Genomic DNA, 16,451 nt, shown 5'->3' on the forward strand with positions numbered 1-16,451 from the left:
CTTTCTTAGTGTGGTTTATTTTGAGCCAGTTGTTATAATGAGATGCTAAAACCAATGCTGCCTTTTTAAATAATAAAAACACTTGCCTTGGGTTCCCTTAAGATTTTCCCATGTGTTTTTTTCAAGTCATATTTAAAATGCTCGAATGCTAATGAGACGCACCCAAATTTAAAAGGTGTGTTTTAACCTTTGTTGTGTGTCACAGATGTTTGTAGTAGGTAATTAGATGAGAATGTTTGGGTGTGTGAATCTGTGCCGACTACCCTGTTTTTCAAAGACCTTATTCTACACATTAATTGGAAAACTCTTAAAAAAAAAAAAAAAAAAAAAAACAACTCTTTATTAACCTCAGGACTTTCCTAAAGACGCCGAAAGGTTTCTTTTACTTGCTGTACCTATTAATTGTGTGGTTTAGTCCAGGTCTTCTGAAGAGAGCTGATTGCTTTGTGTAGTAAACAGAATTATTTTAGGTTTTTTTTTTTCAACTATTAATTGATCAACACATGTAGAGTACAAAGACCACAATTTTCAATATATGGTCAATGGAATCGAATGTGCTTCACCAAAAACTTTATTTATTTATTTATTTATTATTGTTGTTGTTGTTTATTTATTTATTTATTTATTTATTTATTTTAAATTATTTATTTATTTATTATTTATTTTTTCATTTATTATTTATTTATTTATTATTATTATTTTTATTATTATTATTATTAATTCATTTCTTTTTATTTTTATTTTTTTTGCCAGTTAGTAGTTTCAAGTTTCGCAGACTCCCATTGAGGCCTGGTTTAGTCTAAAATATAACCTTTTTTTAATGCTATTTGAGCAAACAAGCAAAATTGTTATGCTCTTAACACTCTTTGGCTACTGTTGTGAAATAAGTACTTTCAGTCTAAATTCGGAAAGAACTTTTTACATTTTCAGGATTTCTTTGTTCAGGATGATAGGACTTGGGACATGTTTGGAAGAACATGAGGGTAAAAATGTTGACAGAATTTAGAGTTTTTTCTAAGCAAACTAACCCTTAAAATATCAGCATGGAACTAATCCTGCATCGTTTGCACTTTGCAAAGGCATAACACAAAATGTGGAGCTTGTTGGGGAGAGATGTGCTGTTATTTTCTAAAGTGCATGTATCTAGAAGCATTCAGAAAACACCTAGAACTAGTGGTCGACCAATATGGGTTATTTAAAGGCTGATGTCAATATATTGGAAACTGATGTCCAATATTTAGCCAATATAATGTCAATTATATTTAAATAAAAATACTAAGTTATATTATATTTAAAATGCTTTTAATGTGTAAAGTAAATATGCTCATACTTTAAACAGTTGTTTTTAATGTCTTTAAAAACACTTGTACATTTGGTAAAATAAATAATAAATGCTCTTTAACCCATCTTAATTATGCCACGATGTCGTTGAGGGAACATAAGAAACATATTTATTTATGAAATAATATTATATATATTTATGACTTCTTTTTGTCATGAAATTGTTCGCTTGGTGTTCAGCATGTAAATAATGTCATCACTTTTTACTTTAGAAAGGTAAATTAGCCGTGACGATCAGTCGACCACTACTCAGAATTCCCTTGAAATGACATATCAACATGCTAAAAGCACACTGAACACATTAGTAGCCACAAATCAATCCGGTGATAAACACTCTCAACCGCTCGGAAAGTTCACTAGCAAAATCCATCAACCCTCCACAACAGTTAGCATTAGCTTATTCATGGTTCCAAAACGTATTTTCTTTTCCAGAAAGGAATATCACTTCACAAATTAATGCAAAAATCTGGAATATTGAACCGTGTGTGTGCATGCGTGCGTGCGTGCGTGCGTGCGTGCGTGTGTGTGTGTGTGTGTGTGTGTGTGTGTGTGTGTGTGTGTGTGTGTGTTTGACATATTTGTGCTTATTACAGTGGATTGCGAAGACATGTCTGCTGTCCTTATCATTCGAAATGCTTAAATCATACTTAATGGAGTCTTTTGACATTATAAATTGTGCTGCAGGTTTCCTGTGAGGGTTGGGTTTAGGGATAGGGCCATAAAATAAGCGTTTTCTACTGTATAAGATACATTAGGCCTATAGAAAGTCCCTGTAAACCACTAAAACCAACGTGTGTGTGTGTATGTGTGAGCAAGTTAAACACTGCAAAAAATGCTTTTCTTACCTAGATGTGTTGTCTTGTCTCTAGTCTGAATGTCTAAATCAGGGGTCACCAATCTCGGTCCTGCAGGGCCGGTGACCCTCCAGGTTTTAGCTCCAACTTGCCTCAACACACCTGGCTGGGTGTTTCAAATATACCATGTAAGACCTTGATTAGCTTGTTCAGGTGTGTTTGATTAGGGTTGGAGCTAAAATCTGCAGGACATCGGCCCTCCAGGAACAAGTTTGGTGACCCCTGGTCTAAATATTCTTAAATTAAGAAGCATTTTCTAGACAAGTAAAAATATTGTCTTGTGTTGAGAAATAATGTGCTCAAATTAGTGATTTCTTTTTACTTCTCTTTAAAACAAGCAAAGTAAAATCAAAGTAAAATCTTTTAAAGCAAAGTAATCTGCCAATGGAGGAAGGTAAATAATCTTGTTTTCAATTTTTCAGATTATTTTGCTTGTTTTTTTTTTTAAATCACTAAATTTTGCCATTTTATTTCTTCAATGAAGGCAATACTCTTTACTCGTCTAGAAAATGCTCCTTGATTTTAGAATATTTAGATATTCAGACTCAACACAAGGCAAAACCTCTAGGTAAGTAAAGCATTTCTTGCAGTGAAGCGTGTAGCATGTTCTGTGAATGTGCCATGCTTTTAATGTTAAGAGTTAATGTTAAACCACTGCTCCGGGTGTGTGTGTGTGTGTTCTTGGTTAGGCATGGGACGATAACTGTTTTCAAGGTATTGACCTTATTCTTCAATGCGGAAGTGCGCGCGTTTTTGCGATTGTTTTAGAACTTCCGATTCAGCTGCCTATGGGAGAAATGACTATGAATAATAAACGTCAGAAAACGGTCACACTACTTACTCTACAAACACGTGTTTGCATTACAATACAAATTAAAAAAGTAGAATAATATAATAAGAAAATATCAGTTTGCAACACCAAGCAGCAAAACGAGCTGTTTTTAACGTTTAAAAATGAATAGAAGTGAATGAGACAGGAAGTTTAGAGTCAATATGATTTAAATGGCTGTGCCCGCTCGTACGCGGAGAATAAGGTGAATAGCACGGTTTGGAAAAGTCAAGGTTTTAAAACCACCAACATTTTCTGTAATACCGCTCCTAAGGTATGAGCACGCTTTTTATTTACTTTTATTATTTATTTATTTTTTGCTTATCAGTACAGCAGTATCTCCAGCAGAAAAGATATCCAAAGATGCCGTTTAAATGGTAAAGAAATCAGTGTTTTTGAAACAAATGAAGACAGCAGAGGTCAATGATCCATTTGAATTATTCTGCCTGACCTGTTTACTGCTCCAAAATATTATAAATCTTTTAAAAAATACAATATATTATTTTCAAAGGGGAAAAAAGTTTTAGTTTTTATAACCCAGACATTTAAAAAGCCTATATTTTAGAGCAGAAACCACAGTATCGTGAAAACATGATGTTTTTATCCAAGGTAATCATACCGTCAGAATCTTATATCAGCCCATGCCTATTCACGGCATGCGTATTCACTGCTGTGTGTGTGTGTGTGCTGGGTTAAATGCAGAGCACAATATCCGAGTATGTGCCATTATACTTGTCCACGTGTCACTTCCCTTTTTAAGGCTGTTTCTTTGCTTTCCAGAACTTCCAAGCTCCCGTGGATCAAGTCTTCCCTGCTGAGGATGATGTCAACAAACATGTTGAGGACAACTGTAAGTGTGTTTGAGGTGCTTGTGTGTGGGACACGGTTAATTATGCACTATTAATCATGATTTCATGTGTGTGCCACAGGCTCGTTGATGTACTTGAATGAAGCCACGCTTCTGAATAATGTCCGCGTGCGCTACAGCAAAGATAAGATTTATGTAAGTATTCTCTTCTGTAGTCTTGTACTCTACATGTTATCATCAAGACACTATTCTTTGTGTGTGTGTTGAGCTTTATGGGCCCATGAAGGTCGTTGGTTCGAGTCCCAGCTGGTTCAAGTGGTGTTTCTGCATGTTTGCATGTTCTCCCCGTGTTGGCGTGTGTTTCCTCCGGGTGCTCCGGTTTCCCCCACAGTGCTATAGGGGAACTGATCAACTAAATTAGCCGTAGTATATTAGTGCTAGAGCATGTGAGTGTTTTTAGTATTGTGTTGCGAACGTAGGGGCATCCTCTGAGTGGACATAAATTGGCGGTTCATTCCACCGTGGCGACAGCTGATGAACAACGGAATAAGCCGATTGAATGAATTCAGGGGAGCTCTCAAGTCCTACCTGAGCTCAGACTCTCCTCTCACCTGATGAAACGGGAGGGAGCCCCGGGCTCGAGGATCTTCTGAGCTCAGGGCTCTCTCCCAGGACAGCATGTCTAACTCACTTAATTATCAATCATCAGCTAAGTGTGAATAATATTTCACATTATTATGGTTTCTCTGCATTTTTGGATTTACTAAACGCAGCCATGGAGATCCCCACAAGAGTCTTTTGTCAGAAACACCCTCGTAGTTTGACCAGCAGCTCACATTGAAATGCAGATCAGGCCTTCACTTCATTAAGCCCTTATTTAATGAGAGCAGGGAATATTTGAGGTATTGTTTCCGTGAAAAACATTAGATTTTATTTCCTGCCGAATGAAATGAAATGCGTTCAGTGTTTTCTCATATTACTCTGTCTTCCAGACGTTTGTGGCCAACATCCTGATTGCTGTGAATCCATATTGTGAGATTCCTAAGCTGTATTCTCCAGAGACCATTAAACAGTACCAGGGCCGATCGCTGGGCACGCTGCCTCCACACGTCTATGCAATTGGTGAGCACGATATTAATATACATGAAGTGCTATTAAAGGAACACTCCACCTTATTTTGGTATATGCACAGCAAGTGTTTTTCAGCCACCGATAAACTTCAGGTGAAAGGTTGATGTGACGATTTTCAGTGTCATACGGTTCCTTTTATTGTTATATTTGTATTCAAATATTGACATTTAAATAGACTTAAGCATTCATTTAAGTGTTTAAGCGTAAAACAAGACTGTTTAAATGCAAGCACCATCAGTAGCAGCAGGCGAGCGCTGTAAGTCCACTGAAAATACTGTGCTCAAATAAATGTCTATATTTTAAAGACATGGTGCAGAACAGTGGGATTTGATGCAGTGCGTCTCGTCTGGTTTGAGACCCACTTTTTATAGTTTCTCAATCAGCCGATGAAGATAATTGATTTAAAACACTCCAGATCTTAAATGTGGTGAGTTTAAAATGGCATGTCAGTGCACCGGAATCCCCTGAGCTGGCTTTTACTAAATTAATAGTCCCCGTGCATATAGTCGATTGGCTCATTTTACAGCTCCCTGATATTAATGATATTACATAACACCTGGAATATGCTGCGTAATACCATTATTCCTTGATAATTATGCCTCAATGAGTATAATTCCCGGCTCTGTCAACCTATAAAATAGCAACGTTTTATTTTCCATAGTCTTAGTGCACTATTAAACCACAGAAGAGTCCAGCTTTAAATAGAGAAATGATCAAAATTTGAGCAAGGTGCTAACGGTCTAATCCGATTCAATGATTTATGCTAAGCTAAGCTAAAAGTGCTCCTGCCAGACGCGGAGATCAGCTGAATGGATTCAAAACTGGTCAAACTCAACTGTTCAAAGGTCCCATTAATAATTAAAATAAAGGGGAGGGGCTTCTCTATGTCCTGCCCTTTCACCATGTTTCTGTTGAGATTACGTCAAACATCAAATAGAAATGCATATTTGAGAGCACTTCGTGGGACCTTTATCTCTAGGGGAGCTGTAAATTGAGCCTATAGTAAAAATGTGGAGTGTTCCTTTAAGACTGATCTATTTATATTTAATGATTGGAGTAATGGGTTGTGTTTGTTGTGTTCAGCGGATAAAGCTTACCGAGACATGAAGGTGCTGAAAATGAGTCAGTCTATCATTGTGTCAGGAGAGTCTGGAGCTGGAAAAACCGAAAACACCAAGTTTGTTCTCAGGTATAGCGAAGAAACGTTTGTGTATTAATTAAATAGTATGTATGAATATGATGGCGTGTGGTCACGATACTGGAATTCAGTACCAATCAATACTGAGATTTAAAAAACGTCTATTTCCCGCTAACATTTGAGCGCTGTTGCTAAACAGCACTGATTGGCCATTGTGTTCATGTGCTTAACAGAAATGACTGTGATTTTCCATGAAGGTCATCATTTCACCAAACTCCCTGTTGTTTACTGAGTGTAAACACAGATATAGAGACACTGGAGCGTTTTAAAGCCGCAATTCATCAGCAGATCACTCATATGTCAGCTTATAGACAAACCAGCGGATCGACGTGACTTTAAAACGCTCCCGTGTCCCTGTATCTGTGGGTAATGAGTTCATTTGTGATGGGCTACTCTCTCCTTTTCCAGGTACTTAACTACATCTTATGGTACAGGTCAAGACATTGATGAAAGAATAGTTGAAGGTGAGTTTAATGGACTAATCTTACTTTGTACTTAACCAAAACTCTTGAAAGTTCTGGAAAATCTGATGTGTTTTGTCAATCATTTCTAGCAAACCCGCTCCTGGAGGCCTTTGGAAATGCCAAAACTGTCCGAAACAACAACAGCAGTCGCTTTGGGAAATTTGTGGAGATTCACTTCAATGAAAAGGTACGCCTATAGTACAAACACAATGTAGATATAGCTCTTTTAATACACAGTGCTGTGTTTGTAGTGACTGTATGATCACTGTTGGGTTTAATTGGTTGCAAAGTAACTAATTACTGTAATTAGATTACTTTTCTGCTGAAAAAAGGAAAATAAGGGATTATTTAAGTTTAGGTCATTTAACATTATTTAGAATATACTTGCCTTAAATACTGCTCATAAATTGGATGGATGGATGGATGGATGGATGGATGGATGGATGGATTGATTGATTGATTGATAAATAGATGGATAGATAGATTGATTGATAGATTGCTAAATAGATAAATAGATTGATTGATTGCTAGATAGATTGATTGAGATGGATGGATGGATGGATGGATGGATGGATAGATTGATTGATTGATAGATAGATAGATAGATAGATAGATAGATAGATAGATAGATAGATAGATAGATAGATAGATAGATAGATAGATAGATAGATAGATAGATAGATAGATTAATTGATTGCTAGATTGATTTGATAGATTGATTTGATAGACAGACAGACAGACAGACAGACAGACAGACAGATTAAAGCCGTTTGAGATTAGATAGATAGATAGATGGATGAATGGATGAAGCATTTGAAGCATCTTACCCAACACGGGTTATGCTGACTGGTGTTTTGACTGTTGTTGTATTAGTAGCGAGTGCTGATGTGTGCTCTTGTCCTCCAGAACGCAGTGGTGGGAGGTTTCGTGTCTCATTACCTGCTGGAGAAGTCCCGAATCTGCACGCAGGGTCAGGAGGAGAGGAACTACCACATCTTCTACAGGCTGTGTGCTGGAGCTCCTGAAGACATCAGGGAGAAGTTTCATCTCAGCTCTCCAGACTGCTTCAGAGTGAGTCCTGTACTGCTCAAAATACAGTGAAAAACTGCAGTGCTGTAAAGTATTATTGCTGTTAATAATCAGAACGTGAGTACTCTGGTCTTCAGTGCCACATGATACTTAAAGGAACACTCCACCTTTTTTTTTTTTAATCTTCTAGATTTTTAGTCTCCTAGAAGTCTCCTAGTATAAACACAGTCGACTTAAATCTATTCAGTCGGTTTCTTGTTCTGGCGGGGCCACTTTTAGCATAGCTTAGCATAATGAATTTAATCGGATTAGACCATTAGCATTTCATAGAAAAACAAATTCAAAAGCGTTTTGATCATTTTCCTATTTAAACCTCAAGTCTTCTGTAGTAAAATTGTGCAGCAACTAAAAAATGTTAATGATTTAACAAATGAAGTGACAATCATTTAACAATGACAATCATTAGTGTCTAATTATTGTTGATTAGAGTAAGTGATTGTGCTCAATTTAGCATATTAGATTGAAGGATTATTAGATCTTCTGGAGGCTGAAGAAACTAAACTTAATTCTAAAATATTTTCAGTTTTTTTGATTGAAAAACACACATTTTAACTATATTTATTGTGTTTTTGATCAATTAATTGTATCCTTGAGATGCCAGAAGACATTTCTGTCAAAAACATTAGTAGTCTTAATGATTGCCATGGCTCTTTTTGCACTGGTTGCACTTGTGTGCCCAGCACAAAAGTTAGCTGCAGCCTAAATGTCAACCGTATTGATTTTAACATAACGCCGTTTACCATCTCTTGGTTTAAACTACTAATTGGGCCGAACTTGTGTCTGTTCTTGAACCACCAGTGCAACCTCAGAATTTTTAGTAACCTCAGTAATTTTATTTGCCAATAAAGAAGGTAGCTCATAAATACCATAACAACAAACAGCAGCCTTCATGTTACCTACAAACCCAAATTGCTGGGTAAAAACTAAACTGAAACTAAACCGCTAACCCAGCTTGACGGTGCAGGCCACTGGTGTTCATAAGACATGTTTCTAAACCATATTTTTTGTGTGCGTTTTGTTTTTCAATCTAGTATCTATGTCGAGGATGCACAAGGTACTTTTCCACCAAGGATTCAAACAAGCTGATACCTCAAAACCGCAAGAGTCCAGAGGTAACGCACAACTCTCAACTTTCTCTTTATTAGTTGAGAACGACTGGAGAGAATTGACTAACCCTCACTGAGCTATTGGTAATTAGTCTGAATCAATTAAGAGGGACTTTTTATTATGCCCCTTTTTACAAGATGTAAAATAAGTCTTGGATGTTCGTAGTGTGTGTGTGTGTTTTTGTTTGTTTGCTTGCGTGCGTGCGTGCGTGTGTGCGTGCGTGCGTGTGAAGTTTGAGCTCAAAATGGCACACTAATAATATTTTCTAGCTCTCTGAAACTGACCCTTTCAGGCTTTGATCCTAATTGTGCTGTTTTGGTGACTGTCGCTTTAAATTCAAATGAGACTGTGCTCTTTTCAGAAGAGGGCGGAGCTACAAATGCCTGTGTGTCAGCATAGTGGCAGATTCCAAATGACTGCTTCTCACTCAAGGCTGTCTTGGCTAATGAGGCAGAGATCATCAGTAATGGGTGGGGCTTTCCCCCTCTGATGACACATAAAATTAATTAATAATTATATTTGTTATAATCAGACTTGAAAAAACAGTCTGCAGGAACACTTTGATTGGCATTCTCCCTTTGTACGTGTCATCAGACGGAGAAAGCCCCGCCCACTAGTGACCATATCTCCCTCATTGGCATAGACAGCCCTGAGTGAGAAGCAGCCATCCATTAGCACTACAGTTTTAAATCTGCCACTATGCTAACACACAGACATTTGTAGCTCCGCCCTCTTCTGAAAAAAGCACAATCTTATTTGCATTTAAAGCGACAGTCACCAAAACGCCACAATTAGGATCAAAGCTTAAAGGGTCAGTTTCAGAGTTAGAGGACATTATCTGTGTGGTGTTTTCAGCTCAAACTTCACTACACACACTCTGGAGACATCCGAGATGCATTTTACAGCTTGTAAAACAGGGCATAATAGGACCCCTTTAAAAAGTATTAAATTTAAGGGTGCTTTCACACTAGCTCCTTTGGACCGCACTCGGGTTTATTTGACGTCAGAGTTCGGTACGTTTAGCTAGTGTGAACGCTGTCTTCTGAACTAGGGTGCACACCCATGAACCGGACCCAAGTCCCCCTGAAAGAGGTGGTCTGGGGTACGGATTGTGCAAACACTTGAAGGTCTGGTTCACTTCTGAATGCAATCGGGTCAAGTAACGGAAGTGGTCTGCCAACTGTTCAACAAACTTTCGTTTTCATAACGTCAAGATGCTCTAAATCGAAAAGATTGAGTATAAGTGAAAAGTGAACACAAACCAGCCGAAAGGGTGGAAAGGGGGGACAATCAAACTTAAGTTCGGACCAGGCAATTGAACTATGTGAAAGCACCCTAACTCTGCTTTATGTACTCTGTAGCCAGTTAATATGCTCTTATCTTTATCCTAAAGTCATCTGGAGTGTCTCGCCTGTGAATATCCTGTTTTGATTGTTCATCAGAGCGTTTGAAGGAGTCAATAGGAGCTGAATCTGCTTTTTTGACTCCATTGAACAGGCATTGATTCATCTGTGCTGCTCAGAGGTTTCACATACGAGGGATAGTTCACACAACAATGAAAATTCTGTCATTATTTACTCCTCTTGCTCCAAACCTGTTTGAGTTTCTTTCTTCTATTGATCACAAAGGAAGATTAAGAATGCTGGGGAGAAACAGTCATTGACTTCCATTGTATTTTCTGTTCTTATGATTGATGTCTATGGCTGCTTTTTCCCAGCAGAAGATCTCGTTTTGTGTTCAACAGATGAAAGTGTGAGTAAATAGTGAGGAAATGTTCATTGTTTGGGTGATCTGCCCCTTTAGTTCACAGACACAGCGAGGCTTTGCTCATGTATATGGAATGGTTTATGATTTCTGCATGTTGTGTTGACGTTAATCTGATCATTGCACTAATCACTGGATTGTTTCTGTCTGTGTGTCCCTGATTCATCAAAGGATGGGAAGGTGAATATGGAGTGTGTTGTGCAGTCGGGGGGCGCTGGATTCATTTCTGCTTCTCTCTGTCCTGCAAATACACAATCTGGGTCAAACCTGCAAAATAAGGATTCTATTGTGGACTTATGGGTTTGCACCTGAACTTTATTGACAGGATTTTCCATAAAATGAACAAAATATCAAACATTTTTGAATATTTGTTGTAGGTTTTGACATGTAGAGAGAGCCAAAGTCACAGTTTATCGTTAAAACACTTTTTTTAGGAGCAACATACAGTATATCAATCACATATTTCAATCAAAGAGTTTTTTTAAGAGTTCAATCATATATATATAATGAAAAATATTTATCATGTATATAAATCAAAATAATAAAGCATAATGAAATGGTATAAAAATAGGGTATAAAAGATATGTTTTTAAGCTAGACTTTTGTTTGGAGAGAAGGAAAATAAACCTGGAATAAACCTGGAATTTAACAAACCACACCATGCGTTCTGGCTAGCTGGAATACAAACTCATTTCAGTTCATCTTATTTAGTAAATAATAATTAATTGTGAGATTTTGGTAGCTTATCAAGCTATCCTTGCCCTTGTTACACATTTAACACCTAAAAATCCCAATTAATGCACGAAAGATGCTCAAATATACATCCAGAAACATGCAGAAGATGCTACTGTATGTATCAGTGCATTTTAGATGTGGGATTCCTCTGTATCACCATAAAAACCAAGGCTCTTATGAAAGAAAGTGTGAAAATTAAAAAGCTTTTGAAAACACACACATGTTAGTAATGATGGTTTACGAGGACTCTCCAGGGCCCTAATGTATTTTATACTGTAAAAAAAAGCTCTTTAAATGGCCCAACTCCTAAATTCAACCCTTACGGAAAACCTGTAGCAAATTTTGAACATCAAAAAACCCTGTTAAGTATGATGTTTTGAATTACAAGGACATCATGTCCTCGTAAACCACCATAATAGAGTACAACTAGGTCATATGCATGTCATTATACACATTTTTGTCCCTGTAAACCACTAAAACCAGTACACACACACACACACACACATGGTGCATTTTTTTTCTATCAAGCATATTTGACCCAGGTTTTGTAGAAATGGGAAGTTACTTTTCTCTCTTCTGGAGCTAAGCGGTGTTTCTCTGCTGATTTGGCTGGTCTTTGTATAATCGAATGGGATGTTCTTTTCTTAAAGGGACAGTTCACCCAAAAATGGAAATTTCCTCATCATGTCCTCACACTCAAGTGCCTCTGCTGAGCACAATAAAAGATATCCTGAACAATGTTGGAAAAAAATAGCCATTGGCATCAATGTTAGGGATGGACGATATCTTTTGCTGGTAAAAATTCCTACTGCAAAAAAAAAATGGCTTATCATTATAATAATGCTAAAATGTACAATCTGCTCTGTGCAGTTATTTATTTCAGGAGCACATCAGCAATACACTTTTGCATACAGTAGCCTGAAACAGAGATTTACTGATGTACTTTTCCTCTAAATTCACTTTATATCATCAGTCGAGTGTTTGTAATCACTGCTTTTTGTGATGAGATTTCATATAGTCTAGTTCAATTAGCTTTGCATTATTAATATACATTAGCCTTATTTATATACCCATAGCTTCAAGAACACAAACAATCCTTAAGTGTTTATTGCGTTTATGCTTGACTCTTATTTCCATCGTTCTGAAGTGCAGTTGTGGAATTTATATGCAATAATTACCTGAAAATATTGGGCTATCATTATAAATCAACATCACCCATCACTAGTTGGAACAAACAAAACTATGGAAGTCAATGGCTGTTTTCTTCTTTGTGTTTAACAGCAAAGGATGAGGATGAGTAAATGATGACTGATTTTACATTTGTTGTGAACTATCCCTATCAAATATACCTGTAAATGGTTTGTCTGGAGATGGTAGCAGTAGTGCTACAGCAGGATTCAACCATACAGTAGATCTCATTTAAGTACCACAGCACTGAAGATGTACATGGCATACAGTGACCCCTCTGATCTACTGTAGTGTTTGTTTCTGTTTAATAAAGACATTTCTCTCCAGAAGCTGTATATATAGTGTGTGTATGTAGTAGTGCTTGTTATAAACTTTGTATCTGTGTACTTCATTTTAATAAATAAATAAATTTGCCCTCATAATCTCCAAGCAAATACCAGAACTTTCCATCAAAACCACTTTTCTTCACTTCTGGTCACATGGAATGCCTTTAGGGAGGGGCTATCAGTTATTTAGGGCGGGGCTATCAGTCATATAAGGTGTGGCTATCATTAATTTGAGCCATGGCTATCAGTCATTTAGGGTGGGGCTATTAGTACTTTAGGGCCGGACTATCTGTCATTTAGGGTGGGGCTATTAGTACTTTAGGGCCAGACTATCAGTCATTTAGGGTGGGGCTATTAGTACTTTAGGGCCAGACTATCCGTCATTTAGGGTGGGGCTATTAGTACTTTAGGGCCAGACTATCTGTCATTTAGGGTGGGGCTATTAGTACTTTAGGGCTAGACTAACTGTCATTTAGGGTGGGGCTATTAGTACTTTAGGGCCGGACTATCTGTCATTTAGGGTGGGGCTATCAGTAATTTAGGGCCAGACTATCAGTCATTTAGGTTGGGGCTATTAGTACTTTAGGGCCGGACTATCTGTCATTTAGGGTGGGGCTATCGGTCATTTAGGGCAGGGCTATCAGTAATTTAGGGCCAGACTATAAGTCATTTAGGGCGGGGCTATCAGTCATTTAGGGCGGAGCTATCAGTCATTTAGGGAAAAACTATCAGTCATTTATGGCGCGGCTATCAGTCATTTGGAGCAGGACTATCAGTCATTTAGGGTGGGGCTATCAGTCATTTAGGGCAGGACTACCAGTCATTTAGGGCGGAGCTATCAGTCATTTAGGGTGGAGCTATCAGTCATTTAGGGCGGAGGTATCAGTCATTTAGGGCAAAACTATCAGTCATTTAGGGCGGAACCATCAGTCATTTAAGGCGTGGCTGTAAGTTGTCTAGAGTGGGCCTATCAGTCATTTAGGGCGTTGCTACCAGTATTTTAGGGCAGGAATATCAGTAATTTAGGGCAGGACTATCAGTCATTTAGGGCGGGGCTATCAGTCATTTAGGGCGGAACCATCAGTCATTTAAGGCGTGGCTGTAAGTTGTCTAGAGTGGGCCTATCAGTCATTTAGGGCGTGGCTACCAGTATTTTAGGGCAGGAATATCAGTAATTTAGGGCAGGACTATCTGTGCTTCTGTTTCTTTCATCCATTCGTCAATCTTCATACATTTTGTTAGCAACGCCCATCTTCCAACAGTCCAATTGGTTCCCAAAGGATGAAACCATGCACCGCCCTACATTTATTTTCTAATTTCAGGACCGTTTTAATTAGATGTATGTCACAATAGAGGGGAAAAAAGTCAAACTTATGATCCATTTAATGCTGACTTTAAAAATAGACTCCTCAGTCTCATCAGGTGTCTGACAGTGCAGAATCTGTGCCATTTAAATATATCCTCACGCAGTCTCGTGATTGTCATGAAGTGCTGAAGATTTTGTGAAAGTCATGATCATAATAGTGGAGATCATCTTCGATCTTCAAAGCTAACAAAAGTAATTCCCAGCATTATTATTATTATTATTATTATTATTATTATCACACCCTCTGCTAGAAAATACTTACACCCACACCGCAGTTCATGATGACCACTGAACACTGCGGTAAAACTTTAGGACACATTGATAATCATGTCTATGAAGGAGATTTCATACATGCTTATGACATGTGTCATTCACTCAGTTATGTCATTTTAAATACAAAGACGACATCGTCTTTGTCATGACAACTTGATATTACCAAGCCAACATAGCTTGTCATAAATCTGTCATAAACATGATTGTTATGAGGCCGTTATAATGAATTTCACAACAGCATCAATAATGTTTTTCTTGGCTTTTCCAAAATATTAATACATTATTAAAGGTAATGAAATATTATTGATGCTGTTATAAAATTATGTATGTGTCAGTATATTGACACTTTAAATGAGAAATTGAATGGCAAATTCAGTTTATACAACTGAAAACAGACAAGTCATGGAGGAAAAACTATTATTCATAATTTCATATATGATAAACAGCACTATATGAAGATTATTGTCCAACATTGAAGATAATAGCTCTCACGCTACTTCTATATATTATGATGAGTTGCTTTTCCGGTCACACTATAGGACTTATTTAAAGGACATATTAAGATGTGCATTTTTTTTTAATTCAATGTTTGACGTAAGCCCAGCTGACATGTTTGTGTTGTTCTCAGCTTCTGAAGGCTGGTCCTCTAAAAGACCCTCTGCTGGACGATCACGCAGACTTCAACCGCATGTCCGTGGCCATGAAGAAGATCGGTCTGGATGACACAGAGAAGCTCAATCTGTTCCGGGTGGTGGCGGGGGTTTTACACCTCGGAAACATTGATTTCGAGGAGGCGGGAAGCACCTCAGGTAAACCAAAAGCTAGCAGCAGCCCTGAATCTGCTGCACTTCTTAAGCATTTACTGTTAACTATTAAAATATGAGGCGAGTTTATTTATATAGTATATTTCCTACATAATGGTAATTCAAAGTGCTTAACATAAACTAGAATAAAAGAAACATGAGAAATAATTCAGTGATTGCACAGCTAAAACAGATGTGTTTTACATTTAAAAACTATTTATAATATAACTTACAACTAATAAACAATTAAAAAAACAGACAAAAGAGATTTTAAAGCATTTAAAATCTAAAACGTAAATTAGAAAATAATATTTCAGTATTTAAAGATTAATAATATGACAAAGCACTTACAAGAAACTAAATAAATGTATATATAAATAAGTACATCAATAAAAAGGGAAGCCATTGACTTTCATAGTATTTCTGGTTTCTATTACGTCAATGGTTCCTTTTTTCCAGAATTAAACATGAGTAAATGAATAGGAATGTTCTCTTTTTCTTTCACTATATTGATGTATAGTATAATAATGTATAGGTAAGACTAAAATAATATTGGTTTGGATATTTTTATACATTCAAAATGTCTCCATAATGATGGCAAAACCTGAAATAAAGGATTTTGTGTCTGAACAGTTCCTTTATGGCAGCATTTATTCATTCATTTTCCTTTGGCTTAGTCATCAGGGGTCACCACAGTGGAATGAACCGCCAACTTATTCAGCATATGTTTTACACAGCGGATGTCCTCCAAGCTGCAACCCAGTACTGGGAAACACCCATACACTCTTGCGTTCGCACTTATACTCAACTTACCCAGCTGAGGCTCAAACCAGCGACCTTCTTGCTGTGAGGCAACAGTGCTAACCATTGAGCCACTGTGCTATTTATATATATGTATATATATGTATGTATGTATGTATAATATGTATATATATATGTATATATATAAAAATGTGTATATATATGTATATATATATATGTATATATGTATATATATATATGTATATATGTGTATATATATATATATATGTAGATATATAAAAATGTGTATATGTATATATATATATATATATATATATATATAGATATATATATATATGTGTGTGTGTATATATATAAAAATGTGTATATATATGTGTGTGTGTGTACACTTGACAACACAAAGAGATTTGGCA

At 37.0% G+C, this 16,451-nt stretch overlaps 1 protein-coding gene across 5 annotated transcripts in view; it reads left to right on the forward strand.

The window, feature by feature from the left end:
- The window catches only part of myo6a (myosin VIa), a 72,258-nt gene that overhangs the window by 26,601 nt on the left and 29,206 nt on the right, over nucleotides 1-16,451 (forward strand). For all 5 annotated transcript variants that reach the window (XM_056445623.1, XM_056445624.1, XM_056445625.1 and 2 more), the window contains exons 3-11: nucleotides 3,805-3,874; nucleotides 3,954-4,027; nucleotides 4,825-4,954; nucleotides 6,047-6,152; nucleotides 6,570-6,625; nucleotides 6,715-6,812; nucleotides 7,532-7,696; nucleotides 8,746-8,826; nucleotides 15,102-15,282. In XM_056445623.1, the coding sequence (XP_056301598.1) occupies nucleotides 3,805-3,874; nucleotides 3,954-4,027; nucleotides 4,825-4,954; nucleotides 6,047-6,152; nucleotides 6,570-6,625; nucleotides 6,715-6,812; nucleotides 7,532-7,696; nucleotides 8,746-8,826; nucleotides 15,102-15,282 (961 nt within the window). The remainder of the gene's footprint in view (nucleotides 1-3,804; nucleotides 3,875-3,953; nucleotides 4,028-4,824; nucleotides 4,955-6,046; nucleotides 6,153-6,569; nucleotides 6,626-6,714; nucleotides 6,813-7,531; nucleotides 7,697-8,745; nucleotides 8,827-15,101; nucleotides 15,283-16,451) is intronic.

The sequence above is a fragment of the Danio aesculapii genome, chromosome 20, assembly GCF_903798145.1.
Source record: "Danio aesculapii chromosome 20, fDanAes4.1, whole genome shotgun sequence".
NCBI classification, from domain to species: Eukaryota; Metazoa; Chordata; class Actinopteri; order Cypriniformes; family Danionidae; genus Danio; species Danio aesculapii.